The following is a 15328-nucleotide window of genomic DNA, read 5'->3' as shown; positions in this document are numbered from 1 at the left end:
ATGTCACACTACAACACCAGAATTGAGTAGTTGTGACAGAGACCTTACGGCTCACAAAAAACCAAACATATTTATTACCTGGCCCTTTACAAAAAAGTTTGCCAGCCCCTGGTGTCATGCTTTAAAATCTTTCTTTACATATTCAGCAATATCTGTCCACTAGGTCAGTGGACACATTTTCTATAAAATTTTCTGCATGCTTACTAGCAGGAGGTACTTTAAAAGAATAATTCCTTTCACATGGCTTAGCACTTTCTAATTTACAAATACACGCTCCTATTAATTTTTATAAGGAGCCTATAGTTATTAGTTATCACCAATTCGCATATAAAGATGCTGAGCCAAGAGATTAAATGGTGACCAAAGGGAAGCAGGAGAGTGAGCCTCCCTGAGGATGCTGGCGCCGCCGCCCCCCCCCCCCCAACATCCGGGTACTCCGCTTTTCTCACCGCACCGCACCTGTGCCCAGAGCATCCGAAACCAGCACACGTCGCCTGCCCTCTTGAGAGGCAGCCCCGCACAGGAGTGAATGAAGCTCTGGAGTCTGAAAGCCCTGGATTCAAATCCCACAGCTGCTACTTCCTAGCTTTACGTCCTTGAAACACTTACTTAAAATTCAAGATACGGGAACATTTCTCAATGGAGCAAAAAAGATGCACACCTTACAGACTATGAGGAGAAAAATGCATTCATTCAAGGGCATTTTGTAAGAGAGAGCCAACACTGCGATAGGCTCTCTGTATACAGAGGAAACCCAATGGACGTGGTGTAAGTTAATATTTACACAGCACTTAGCACAGTTCCTGACACACGATCTCTCCGTAACTGGTATTGGTGTTGCTCTTCTATTGTGACTATGCTGGTAGTAGTGGTAGGGAAACACTGGATGTTTGGGGTAGAGTGAGCGGAGCAAAAATCTTGATGAACGTGGTCAGCAACCCGAGTCCTCCCTTAATTCCCACCAACATCCTTGCCGCCACTGTCACCAGGGCAAAGTGAGAGGGCTGGCTGATGAAGCCTCAGGACAGTGCTGCCTGTCCCTACGCTCAGCCCACCAGCCTGTGCACAGCTTTGCCACAGCTCTCGTCCAAGGCAAAGCTTCCACTCATTGCTGTCCCCAGGGTCTCAGCAGGTCCAGCAAGCACTGCCCACACGCTGCTCACCATTCTGCCCTGCTGTGAGCAGCACAGCGTGGAGCCTGCTGGGTCCCTTCGTACCCTGCTCATGCAGTGAGCAGCGGATGTTATAGTCTGCTAGACATGCCTGGCAGGGTGGGAAAGCCCTACGTGATCTGGCCTCTGCTGCTCCTCTGACATCTGCCCCCACTGTCCCCACCTCTCCTCCCCAGCCACACTGAGTCTCTGCTCTTCTTGGAAACACCAGGCACACTCTTACCACCCTGGGTGGGGCCTTTACACTTGCTGTTCTCTCCTTCTCAAATGCTTTTTCTCCAGATACACACCTAACTTGCTTCCTCCCCTCAACATCTTTGCAAAAAGCTTATCTTCTCAGAATAGATTTTTCTGACCACTCTGTTCAAAACAGTAACACCTCCACCCCGGCGTTTTCTCTGCTTATTTCTCTCCATGACACATCACTCTCTGAATGTATCTATAACCTGCAACCCTTCAGAAGAGGCGCTCCGTGAGGGAGGTGGTTTCGTCTGTTTTTTCACGACTGTGTCTCTAGTGTCTAGATCAGCATCAGTGCATAGTACGTGCCCAACAGGTGGGGAAGGAGGAAGGAAGAAGAAAAGGGAGGGCCAGCCCCTAGAAAATCCTGGGGTGTGGCTTACACACCTGCCTGGCTGACAGCACGATGTTGAGGTATGATTTTTGAGATCAAACAAAAGTAGAACACATCGTTGAAGTGTAGAGAGACGGAGGCACTCGTTTAATCTTGCAAACGGAAGCTGCTTCCCCTCCTCTGTGGTTTGTCACTTTGCTTCTCTGTGGTCATTAAACTGAAGCACTGCAGTTGCCAGGCAGTTTCTGGAACCATCTCAATGGGGAACTTCTCTCAATGACCCAACTCACCCACACACGCTAGCACCAAAGCTAGTTATTTACGGCGCCAACTGCCAAATGAAATGTCAGGGAAGGACACACCCCATTGTGGAACTACGTGGAGGTTGGGGAGGGGGGAATAATCCTTCCTTTCATGATTGTTAGTCATTGACCATGATAATAAGCCCATTTAACCACTATGATTATCCCTGTGTTTAAAAGGACACGGTAGACACAGAAAAATGTCTTCCTTTTGTGACCAACTTTTCTGGATCTCTAGTTCTGAGTCCCCCATTTGCAGAACTGCATTTCCAAACTTGTGTTATGCACAGACTTGGGATTCAGACAGTCCTGGATTGAGATCCCGGCTCTGACGCTTATTGGCCGGATGACATTAGGCAAGTCATTAAAAGTCTTCAAGCCTCTGTTTCACTCTGAAAAAAAAACAATGTTAAAAATGATAATAACACTAATAAATACATAACGATGATGGCAGTGGATGCGTGTTAGGTATTTGTGACTGCCAGGTAGTGGGCTAAGAGCTTTCCATTTTTCTAGCCTCACAGACGTGACACTTAACTACTCTGCATTACTCTCTGCCTAACCATTACACGCAAAAGGAGTCCTCTTCAAGCCTTTCCTGACCGCCCTGCTCAGAGCAACCTCTCCCTGAGCACCTTACCTGGTCACCTAGCACTGACTAGAGACCACCTGCTATCTCTTCTTTTTCAATATCTGGCTCTTATCCCAATTCCGCCATCAACACTGAGGACAGGAACCAAAAGAGACTGTTTCTATTTTCTAAATACCTCGCTGATGTTACAGGGCATGTAAAGTACCTTTAAAATAACCATTGGGGAAATGATGACTGGGGAAGAAAATAAAAAGAAAAATCAAGACAAGAAAAAAAAAGTAAAATATTTTTTAAAGTAAATTATAAACTCCTCTCCATCTGAGTTTCCTTAACTTTAGCTTCTTCACGTTTAACCTGACACTTGGGAACTCCGTAAGAAAGCACCCTGCCCACCCAGTACCTCCTGTATCACCACTTCCCCAGCCCAGCTGAATTTCCTATGACCTTCAGAGACAATGTGAATTAATCAACACATTTTCCTATAGGCGAGGTTTGCAGAAAGGCTGGAAGAAGAAAAAGCCAAAGACACCATTTCTATTCTTCAGGAGCTTACACCCTAACAAGAGAGACAGACTTGTAAACAACTAACTAAATCTACATGTGTGTGTGTGTGTGTGTGTGTGTGTGTGTGTGTGTGTATGTGTCCACGTGTGTGTGTGTGCATGTGTGTGTGTATGTAGGTGGTGGTATTGGCGTTTGGCAGTATTCTAAGGTGCTCTTACCTCCACCTCCTCCTTAACTTCAAGTTTTGGTGACAAGAGCACGAGATGATCCTCTGAGAATAAAACTGTAAGTCCACCGTCTTAGTTCAGGTTATAACAAAATACCACTGACTTAGTGGCCTAAACAACAGAAATTTATTTCTCACAAGTTATGGGGGCTGGAAGTTCAAGATCAAGATGCTGGCTGATTTAATTCCTGGTGAAGACCCACTTCCTGCCTTGAGGATGGCCTGCTGTGCCATCACATGGTGGGGACAGAGAAATCTCTGCTGTCTCTTCCTCTTCTGTAAAGACTCCAATTCTATTGGATCGGAGCTCCATGCTTAAGGCCTCACACATCCGTAATCACCTCCTAAAGGTCCTGTCTCCAATATAGGTGCAATATAGGGGGTTTAGGGCTTCAACATATGAATTGGGGCTGGGGACACAATTCAGTCCATGGCAACCACTCTTTATTCATCCGAACACAGACATACAAAGTCACCTAAAGGAGACAATATGGTTGCCAGGCCACCAGGATAAGGTACCAGCCTGACTGTGATAATATACAACTAATGAAATAATGCATCAAGCAGAAAAAGGGGGAAGTCATGCAAGAAAACTTAGGTAAAAGTTTGGACTTGCTCGGAGGAAAGAGAGCACCTCTGCCACAGGACTTTCCAAACCCGGGATTCCTCAGCTGGGCAGGCTCTCATGTACAGATGAATGGAGGTGGCCCTAGCAGGAAAAGCCTGAGCGTGCCAAGTGCTCACCTGCAGCTCAGTCCTTACTGAGAGATGGAGAGCGGGCCACATGCCATTCAGCATCGAACCCACCCACTCTCCTCGCAGTGATTCATATTCACCAATGTCCTAATTCTGACGTGACTTATAAAGGCTGACTTCAGAGAGGATACGCACCTTGAGTATTTCCAGGCCCTGAGATAATCATTTCTCCCAAGAAGTTAATAAAATAGGTGTTGATTATGATTTGACTTCCCAAGTAACTTGCCAACAATTAAGAATCAGCTGTTTACATCAAAAGGAATGTTAGAGTCGATGCAGTATTTAATTCCCGATGCAGTATTTAATTCCCATTGCAAATTCATTGTGGTTGCTATTTGTAACTTAGACTTGTGATCATTTGGTCACTATGAGTAAGTCCCCAGAGCTAGATGGCCAGTGGGCAGTTATTGCAAGTCTTAGAACATGGTGACCTTCTTAAGGACGTACTCAGTACCCTTGCCTAGGACCGACTTCCCTCCCCTCTCTACCTGCTCTACTTTGCCATGTTTTCATCTCTCTACACATTTCTACACAAAGCAGACTGAGGTGTGCTCGGTCCTAGGAAAAGCAGCATGCCGTGGGACTGAGAGCAGGCTGATTATACTGATTGCAGAGTTGGAAAAAGCACCACAGAAAGGGAGATTTCTGCTGGCCCTGAAGGATGAGAAGGATTTCAATAAGAGAAGAATGAAGTGGACAGGAAGCAGATACGGGAGGAGGAAACAGATGTGAGACAGATAAGTGAAGACTTCATAGAACATGAAAAGTGAGGAAAGTGAAACAGTCAACTATTACTCACAGGTTCTTGGCTTGAGCAACTAGGTGAGTAATGGTGCAATTGCCGGGAAATAATGGTTGTGTTTGTGGGGGCACTTCAGGGAGACAGTGAATTCAGTCAAGACAAGTGGAGGCCAGGTTTTGCGGGGTATCCAGTGTGATGTGACTCTGGAGCCCAAGAGAGAGTCTGGATGAACCCTCTTCAACCAATGTTTTTTTTTTTTTTCCCTAAGGCTACATTCTCCCGTTTCGGTTTTAGGACTGTTTTGGACACCTACCCTGACTACTCCAGGCTCCACACAGCCTCTACATTCTCACATTCCTTCTTCCTTTTCTCTCCCCATTACTTTCCTGCTTTGCCTCATCATTCCATTTCCCCACATCTGTAAACCAACACTTCACGTCTTTTGCTGACACTGGTGGGATTGGAAAGTGACTGTAGAATTCAGACACTACTGATATCTGGGGTCCTGTCCTGCTGCTGCAGGCTCAGCTGGCACCAGATCAAGCATGGCACAAAACAGGGGGGGCAAACTCCTGTGGGGCCCTCAGACCATAGATGCCCCTTGCCTCACCCACTCTGCAAAGCTACAAACGAAGAAAGTTAAACTGAGGATATTTGGCCAACACCCCATCATCCTGGTTTTACACCAGGATTGTCACACGCCAACCCCTTCTTTCTCCCTCATTTCTTCCCCATTCTGTGAAAGATATAGGAAGCCATTGGCTATTAATTAGAGAGAAATAGATAAGTCAGATGCAAGATACAGATCAATGAACTCCACAACTGTCAGATGACATAAATTCTGCAGTACTTCCCTCTTCATTAAAAAAGGCAGTGATAATAAAAATCCCGACTTAAAATTATTAATAATATCAGGTTCGGGCTGAATAGCCTATACCTACCTAAACTTCTCTATAATTTCAGTTAACATCACATAAAAGGAAATTTCATTTAGCATATAATTTTTTTTCAAAATCCCCCACAAATGTTGGTTTTAATTAAATCATAAATGGAAGAGAATTCATGGTAATAAAGACTAACAAAAACTCTATCAACCTAAATGCACACAAGACCATCATTGATCTGTGTATTAAACAATTATCAGCTGAGTACATGCTATGTGCCAGACATGGAGCTGGGCTCTTAGCAAGCAAAGACAAATTGGACATGACATTCCCAGCCACGCGCTGACCCCACAAATCAATATAGCCCAGTGGAGAAGAAGATAAGTAAGGAAGTAGTTCTTCTGTACCACGTGACAGTCTCTGGATGCTCAGGTAGTGGGACAGGCCCAACCCAAACAGGCAGGAGCAGAGGAGGAACAGGCTAGGAGGAAGGGAGTGGGCAGAACTGCACTGCAAGGGATGCCAGAGGTCTGATCAGCTGCAGTCCCCTCCCTCCATCCTCCACAAACACGCCGCCCAGCAGAATCAATGGCACTCAAGTAGCAAGAACCTCAATGGTGGAAGGAAGAATCATTCTCTGTGTCTATTTTGTATTTCCTGGGGCAGGAAAAGAATAGCAAAGGATTCTTTTTTTAAGAACAAAAGCTTAAAAAAATAGCTGAGTGAAAAGAGAAAATCGGATGACCCAGAATAACTTCTTCTTGAAGGACCCTACTTATTCCAGGTTTTCTGCATTTAGCCTGGAGAAGAGAAAATGGCCACCACCACCACCATCCATCCATCTACCATCGCTCACCAGCTCCGGAGTACGGCCCACCCTGCCATACGTCACAACAGAAAAGACCCTAAGCCTCCATTCCTGGGAGAGCACAACGCTCACCACCCTCAACTGCATCCATCCATACTTCAGGCCTGTATTCGCCAAGTGTGCTGTCCTCCGTGCCAGCCTGGACGCTGCTTCATACATGACACGCTCTCACCCCCTGCACACTGATCCCCTCCTTCCACTGAGCTTCAAGATCAGACTGAGATGTTTTGCCACAACAGCTCTGAGATCGGGTTGCCTCTTATGGTGTGCTTTGTGGTGTGCAAGACTGTCTCTCAGTAGATCACAGCTGGAGGGCAGAATCACCTTCTTACCCATGTCTATTTCCAATAGCACCCTTCAAAGCGCCCGGCCTAGAGCAGAATCCAAATATTTGTATTTATTCAACAAAGATGACTAAAGTGCTAAAATAGCTTAACAGCAGTAGCTTTAAAAAAATTCCTTCTAATTTGAAAATGTTAGCATGTCAAAGCCAAGAAGCCCACTCATTTTTTTTCTGGTCAGATAAGTAAAAAGAAGATGAATATTAACTTCAGTATATAATTCAAGACGTTACCTCCCTCACATTGACCTAGTTTAATAATCCACTTAATTTGCATTTTACTTAGTGGAAACATGTATTTCAAATTTGTAAATAACTGTAAAAAAATCATAAAATTTTTACAAAAAGATTTTATAAATGCTAATTCAGAAAGACAACATTAGTTAAAGACATTTAATGCGTAGTGGTGCCTATGCTTCCTAAAGACTGTGGCCACATATCTTCCCAATATCCAGGGTCCCATTCCCCTGGGAAAATCAAATATATGGCATAATCAAGATGCTTTGGTTCTAAAAGCAAAGCTAAAAATCCCAGTTAAATACCAATTGTAACACTAACCTGGAATATAAGAAATTAACTCCCTACTTCAACATGGAAACATGCTTCAGTGTCAATAAAGAGAAAATTTTTAAAAATTGATTAAAGTAATCATTCAAATCATGATTTGGTTATTTAGTGATTGAAATTAAATTAAATTAAATTAAATTCATCCTAAAAATATAAGATTTGTCTCATGATTATATCTGTCTGATTAACCTATTGAAATACTAAAACTCTGTTAAGTTTTTTTTTTTAAGAGAATGGGTTTGAACTTGCTCATGGGTGAGTACCCACACACTTGTGAAGTAAGAAGAAGTTCAAATCCTCAGGCAGTCAAAGGGCAACATACTTTCACACCTTTCTTAGGAATCATAATACTATGCATGGTTTGTCTACGGGTATGACTGGGCAATGGAGTAGTGAGAGAGAGAGACACACACTTAAACAAAAGTTCCAGGAAGAGTTATGCTCTTAATTTCTTTTCCAGGAGATAGAAAAAAGAAAACTCATCCAATAGGGCTTTTAATATCCTAAAGTGTCCCAGAAAGGTTATTTGTAATAGTTTCAAAATACATAGAGGTCAACCCTAAAACTAATGGGAATACTGGGCCCAATCAATATTGCATTAATTTAAGTTGTTGTAAATGACATTTTCCCCATCCAAGCTAACCACGAAAATAACTCCTAACCAAATTTTTCAAGGGCACAGAATGCACTTTAAAAAAAAAAAAGAAAGAAAGAAAGAAAAAAGAAACTGGAACGTGCCCAGCCCCAGCCTGGTCTCACCTCTGGCTCTTCCAGGGCCTCGCCCCCAAGGGGAGTTTTCTGCAGATCAAAGATGCCGTGGCTGGACACCCGCCTCTCCTCGGGGGGAGAGGCGTAGATCTCCTCTGAGTCCGTTTCCACCACATGGAGGTGGCTGGCTTCTTCCTGGCTCCAATCCAATTCTTCTTCAGACTGTTTCAAGGAGCTGCTGCTACTCTTGGGAACGATCCCTGCAGTGGACAGGCTGCTGGGCACCGAGGTGTAGGACGACTGCGGCCCAGAATAGGGGCGACCCTCCGGGGCCAAGGCCTCGGCCTCCAGGAGGTCAGGCACGGAGAGGCTGAGGCGGCGGTCCAAGTGGTTCCCTTCCCTTAAGTTCAGGGGCTTATGTGCGTTCTTTTTCCCCTTCTTCTTGCTCAAGTTGATTAACAACGGCCTGGTCCGCTGTTTGAATGAACCCCAGACAGATGGCTTATCCAGATCCATGCCTGCATGGAGCCCGGGAAGCCACTCGCCAGAGCGCGCCCCTGCTGCAGCGACTCCTGCAAGACAGAGTATCAGGAAAGAGCGTGAACCTTCTACTTTCTCGGTGGTGTCAGGGCACATGCTGACATGGGAAACGTGACAAAACTCTCATGCTTTCCACCAAGTGATCAAGATGGAAGCATTTGATTGGTAACTTCTACCAAAATATTGGGAAAAGAGTTTTTAAGGAACATAATTTTTAAAAATTTTATCATAGCAGTTATAGACACATTAAAGCAAGGAATGAGATTATAAGGTTGACACGAAAAAAATGCTTCGTAAGAAGCCTACTTTCTTATTTCCTCTCCAGGGAAGGCAGAGTTAAGGACATTCGCTAGAACAATAACAGCTGTCTGTCAGTGTGGTCAGGGGGCAGGAAAGTCCTATTCTCCACATCAGGGGTCAGCAAACAGTCCTACAAGGCCAGTCTTGATTAAATATTTTAGACTTTGTGGGCCACAGGGTGTCTGTCACAACTATTCATCTCTGCTGTTATGACATCAAAGGAGACATAAACAATACCTAAAGGAAAGCATGTGGCTGTGTGCTAATAAAACTTTATTTACAAACACAGGTAGCAGACTGGAGTTTGCCGATCCCTGCTTTAAACATATCATCTTTCTTTCCAGAGTTAAGTGCACATTTTGAAGGGAAAACCATGCTCATTTCAACTAGGATTCTACCTACTACCTTTGAAATTAATATACTCACATAAAGGTGATCAGAGAGAAAAACATTGTTTAAAATGAGAGTTCTGTCCTTATCCAGAAGAACTGACAAAACTTCTCTTATGGAACCTTAAGAAAGCCAGCTTCAGAGATTCAGCCTGAGGATGTGAGTGGGAGAAAGTCTCTCTCAGTGACAGTTGGATGTGAGGGAGAGGAATGCTTCACAAATACGGTAAATACATAATTACAGAGTATGGTAAATGCTATGGAGGAAAGTGGTGATTTGAGATATGACAGGTTGAACTCCTCAGTGATCAAATCAAAATCAAATCTGGAGAAATAATCCTATTCTATGTGTCAAATGCTTTTTAATAAATCTTTTCAATATGAAAAAGAAAAGGGTGGGCAGCCACCAAGATCAAGCCTATTTTTACTTTGCTGTATTTGGCTGAGGAACAAAGAGGTTAAGAGCTTTGACAAAGTGCATTTGCTAAATTCAAGAACTCAGGCTGGGCACAGTGGCTCACACCTGTAATCCCAGCACTCTGTGTAATCCCAGCACTCTGGGAGGCTGAGATAGGAGGATTGCTTAAGGCTAGGAGTTCCAGTCCAGCCTGAGCAAGAGCGAGACCCTGTCTCTACAAAAAAATACAAAAATTAGGTGGACGTGGTGGTGTGCACCTGTAGTCCCAGCTACACAGGAGGCTGAGGCAGAAGGATTGCTTGAGCCCAGGTGTTTGGGATTGCAGTGACCTATGATGATGCCACAGCACTTTAGCCCAGGCAATAGAGTGAGACTTGTCTCAAAAAAACAAAAACAAAATAAATAAACATATAAATAAATTCGAGAATTCTATGCTGTCGTACCCTACCCCATCTTACTCCAGGACAGGATATTTAGCTATTGGGAAGAACAGCCCAGAGAGCCCACAAATCAGGGAAGATGTGGCCATTTGCCTGTTGCAGGTCAGAACTGTGTCTCTGCAGCCCTTGCCTAATGTGCATTAGCACCGGCCAGAGCGTCTCCCAGGATCAACTTGGTGTCTACAGTAGCAGACACACTTAATGCAAAGACTAAGACTTTGGGGTCTAGAGACAGGCTGCCTGGGTTAGAATTCCTCTTTGCTGTGTTCTACATAGATGTGTGACCACGGGCAAGTCACCTCACTGAAGCCCAATTTTCTCACCTATCCAATGTGGATTAGATTACCTGTTTACAGACAAAATGAGAGGAAGTGTGAAGCACAGTGTCTGATGCTCTAAAGTGCTCAGTTAAGGAAAGATTTTTATCATTATTGCTGTGGTTGTCATAATTCCTAGTTCTGATATCTGAGTCGAATTACTTATGAGCTCTGTCTCCCATTATCATTCCCCACTTTACAGAGGAATTTAACAATCAGTATCTCATGGGCTATGGTGAGGACTGAATGGATTAACACATATTAATAGAAAGTGCTCAAAACAGTTCTGAAACTCTGTACCTCACATACCAAGAAGAACATGGGGAAAGGAGTTGGTGTAAACAAAGTTGTATCTTTGCATCTCTGAATAATGTGTCCTGTGTGGAAAAGCATTTCTTTTCTTCATAAAGTTCAACTGTCCTATGCCACAAAAGAGTTCCCCTCCTTCATGTTTTTTTTTTTGGGGGGGTGAGGTTGGTGGGAATGGACATATTATTGGAACATTATATATTCAAGAGAAATTCCAAGTAGAAGGCAGGAGATACCTAAGATCCATGGGTACTGAAACCAATGGTTTTCAATCTTTGTTTTGATCAAAATGTTTTTAATTATGTTTTCTTTCATTTTATTTTTGAAATCATCCTACACCAAAATTGACTTTTTCTGTGTTGTACAGTTCTATAATTTTAATGCATAGACTCATGTTAACCTCCTTGCAAGGAGGAAACAGAGGGGTCTATACCTTTAGAGTCACACACTTCCAGGCTCATTCTTGTTCTCTCTGGCAACCACTGATCTAGTCTCCACCACTACAGCTTTGCCTTTTTGAGAATGTCTTATAAAGGGAATCATGCAGTATGTAACTTTCAGAGACTGGCTTTTTTCACTTAGCATAATACCTTCGAGATGCATGCAAGTTGTTGCATGTATCAGTAGTTCACTTCCTTTTTACCTCCAAGAGTAGTATCCCATTGTGTGGATACACCAGAATTTATCTATTTACACCTCGAAGGACATCTGAGTTGTTTTCAGCTTAGAGGTCTTACAAGTAAAGTTGATATAAACATTTTATATAGGTTTTGGTATGAACATACGTTTTCCTTTTCTCTGGGATAAATGCCCAAGAGTATGATTGCTGGGTCATGTGGCAAGTGAATGCTTAACTTTATAAGCAACTGCCAAGTATTTCCCAGACTTGCTATACCAATTTTCATTCTCATCATCAATCATGAGAATTCTAGTTCTAGTTCTCAGCCCCTGATACTATTAGTACTTTTAATTTTAGCCATTTTAATACATACAGTGCTATCACATCAGTGTTTTTAATTTTCATTTTCCTAATGATGCGTGATGTTGAAAACCTTTTTATGCATTTATTTGCTATGTTTCATCTACTTTGGTGAACTATTTAAAACTTTTACTCAAATTTTTAAGAATTTTTTCTTATTTAAGTTGAATTATGAAAGTTCTTTACGTATTTTGAATACCAGTCCTTTCTTGAACACATAATCTATAAATAGTTCCCCCAGTTTGTAGCTTCTCTTCTCATTCTCTTAATGCTCTCCTTTGCACAGCAAAGGTTTTTAACATTGATATAGTTCAACAAATCATTTTTTTTCTTTTATGGAATTTACTTTTGATGTCATGTCTAAGAACTCTTTCTCTAATCTCAATTAAAATAGGTTTTCTCCAACATTTTATTCTAATAGTTTTATAGTTTTTTTTAATTTCTCACTTAGATTTATGATTTAATTGGAGACAATTTCTGTATAAGATGCTGTGTTGACTTCAAGGTTCATTTTTTACATATAGGTAATAAGTTTTGCCATTGTCACTGTTTGAAAAGACTATCATTTTTCTACTGAATTGCTTTTGCACCTTCATCAAAACTATATGCCATATTTGTACAGGTATGTTCCTTGATGCTGTACTCTGTCCCCTTGATCTGTGTGTATCCCCTTTTTTCTAATACCATCTTTTCTTGATTACTGTAGCCAGACAGTTTTAAAATTGGGTAGTGTGACTCCTCCAAATTCATTCTTTTCCAAATTTGTTTAGTTCTTCTAATTCTTTTGAACTTCTGTATACATTTTAGAATAAGTTTCTCTACATACACAAGAATATCCTGCTAAATTTTATTTGGCATTGTGTTAAATATATCCATCAGTTTGGGAAGTACTGACATAATGACTATGTTGAGTTTTCCAATACAAGAACATGGCAGGTCTTTCCATTTATCTAGGTCTTCTTTGGTTTCTTTCATCAACATTTTCTAGTTTTAACACACATACCTAGTACATGTTTTATTAGATTTATATGTATTTCATTTTTGTTGGAACTATTGTAAATGATATTTTAAAATTTTATTAGATTCTTTTGGATCTTCTACATAGAAAATCATGCTGTCTGCAAAGGGGGTAGTTTTATATCTTTCTTTCCATTTGCTAGGCCTTTTATTTCTTTTTCTTGCCTTATTAGACTAACATTTCAAGTAGGACAGCGAAAGGTATTAGTGAGAGTGAATGTCCTTGTCTCTCTCCTAATCTTAGAGCAAAAGCATTCAATCTATCACCATTAAGTATGATGCTAGAGGGTTAGCACTTTTACTGATTATTTTTCAAAAAAAAAACAGTTTTTGGTTTCATTGATTTGCATTGTTTTACTATTCTCAACATCATACATTTTGGCTTTTTTCTTTATGATTTATTTCCTTCTTGTTGATTGATGTTTAATTTGCTCTTACTTTTTATCTTTCTTAAGGTTAAGTAGCTAAATCAGGGGGTGGCAAATAAGAGTCTACAGGCCAAATCCAGACAACAACCTATCTTTTAGATAAAGTTTTATTGAATGTAGCCATACTCATTTGTTTATGTATTGTCCATGGGTGCTTTTGCATGACAATGGAAGAGTTGAATTGTTGCCAGGGTTTAATAGCAGGTACCATATGGTCTAGAAAGCCTAAAATAGTTACTGTCCAGCCATTTACAGAGAATGTTTGCCAACCACCAGCTTAGATTATTCCTTTGAGTGTTTTCTTTACTTTAAAAATTAGGTTTAATGCTATATATTAGCTGCATGCCACAGATTGAGATAAATTGTATTTTCATTTTTATCCAATTTAAAATGTTTTCTAATTTACTATGAAACTTCCTCTTTGAGCCACATATTATACAGACATATGTTGTATTTTCACTTTCGTTATTTTTTCTTGAAACTTCCTCTTTGGGCTATGGTTTATTTAAAAGTATATTGGTAACCTCTAAGCATTTGGAGATTTTCCATTTATACTTCATTAATTTCCAGTTTAACTCCATCATGACCAGAAATCATACTTTATGTGATTTCAATTTTTTTAAATTTGCTAAGATTTTATTTATGATCCAAGATATGGTCTATCTTGAATGCTCCATGTGCACTTGAGAAGACTATATGTATACTGCTACTGTTCGGTAGAATGTTATATAAATGTCCATTAGATCTAGTTAGTTGATAGCTCCGTTCTTCTACATTCTTGCTGATTTTCTGTCTACTACTTCTATTAATATTACTGAGAAAGGAGTATTGATTTTTCAATTATAGTCACAAATTTGTTTATTTTGCCTTTTTGTTATATCAGTCTTTACTTCTGTATTTTGAAGCTCTGTTGTTAGATGCATAGATATTTATAATTATTAACATTATATCTTCTTGCTTAACCAACCCTTTGATCAATGTGTAATGTCTACCTGCATGTCTGGTAATTTTCTAGCTCTGAAGTATTTCTTGTTTAATTTTAATACAGCCACTCTACTTTGATTTGTGCCTATGTGATACTTTTCCCTATCCTTTTGCTTTTCAGCTACCAATATCATTATATTTAAAGCAAGTTTCTTAGAGAAAGTACATAGCTGAATCACTTTTTAAATCCAGTATGATAATCTCTATCTTTTAGTTGGTTTGTTTAGACCATTTACATTTAATTTAGTAATTTATGTTTGGATTTAGGTCTGCCATTTTATTATATGTTTCTTGTTTGCTCCCTCTGTTTTTCATTTTTTCCTTTCTTTCATTCTTTGTGTGTATATATACTTTCTTTACTGTTCCATTTTAATTTACCAATTGTGATTTTTACTATATCTCTTTGTATAAATTTTCAGTGATTACTCTAGGGGCACAATATGCATAGTTACTTTCTCACATTCTATTTAGAATCAATATTTTACCACTTCAGTTGGAATAGAGAAAATAGAAACCTGCATTTTTTTTTCTGTTGATGCAACTACAAATAACTAGAAACTTAGTTGTTTAACAAGGTAAGTTTATTATTTTTCAGTTATGGAGGTTAAAAGTCCAAGACAGGTCTCATCAGGCTAAATCAAGGTGTTAACAAAGCTGCATTTCTTCCTGGAGCCTCTAGAGGAGAATCTATTTCTTGGGTCATTCTGGTCCTTGGCAAAATTCCACTCCTTGTGCTTGTAGTACTAAGGTCTCCATTTTCTTGATGGCTCTTAGCTGCCAACATTCCTTTACTCATGGTCCTTTCTTCATGTTCAAAGCCAGAAATAACAGATAAAGTCCTTCTCGTGTGCATCTCTCTACCCTGCTATTTTGCTTTCCACTTCCACTTTTAAGGACTCATGTTAGTTGATTCAGCCCACCAGGAAAAACAGGCTATTTTACCTATCTCACAGTCTACAGTTTTTATTCCAT

The 15328-nt window shown here is 40.8% G+C and overlaps 1 protein-coding gene across 5 annotated transcripts in view; it reads right to left on the bottom strand.

Moving 5' to 3' along the window:
* The window catches only part of MCTP2 (multiple C2 and transmembrane domain containing 2), a 224358-nt gene that overhangs the window by 167263 nt on the left and 41767 nt on the right, over positions 1 to 15328 (bottom strand). For 4 of the 5 annotated variants that reach the window (XM_045561772.1, XM_045561774.1, XM_045561773.1 and 1 more), the window contains one exon: positions 8287 to 8807. The exons of the other annotated variant lie outside the window; for it this stretch is intronic. In XM_045561772.1, coding sequence (XP_045417728.1) covers positions 8287 to 8751 — 465 coding nt within the window. In that variant the 5' untranslated portion in view covers positions 8752 to 8807. The remainder of the gene's footprint in view (positions 1 to 8286; positions 8808 to 15328) is intronic. 5 annotated transcript variants of the gene reach the window in all.

This window comes from Lemur catta, chromosome 9 (genome assembly GCF_020740605.2).
Source record: "Lemur catta isolate mLemCat1 chromosome 9, mLemCat1.pri, whole genome shotgun sequence".
Taxonomy (NCBI): Eukaryota; Metazoa; Chordata; class Mammalia; order Primates; family Lemuridae; genus Lemur; species Lemur catta.
This window is presented reverse-complemented; position numbering and strand designations above follow the sequence as displayed.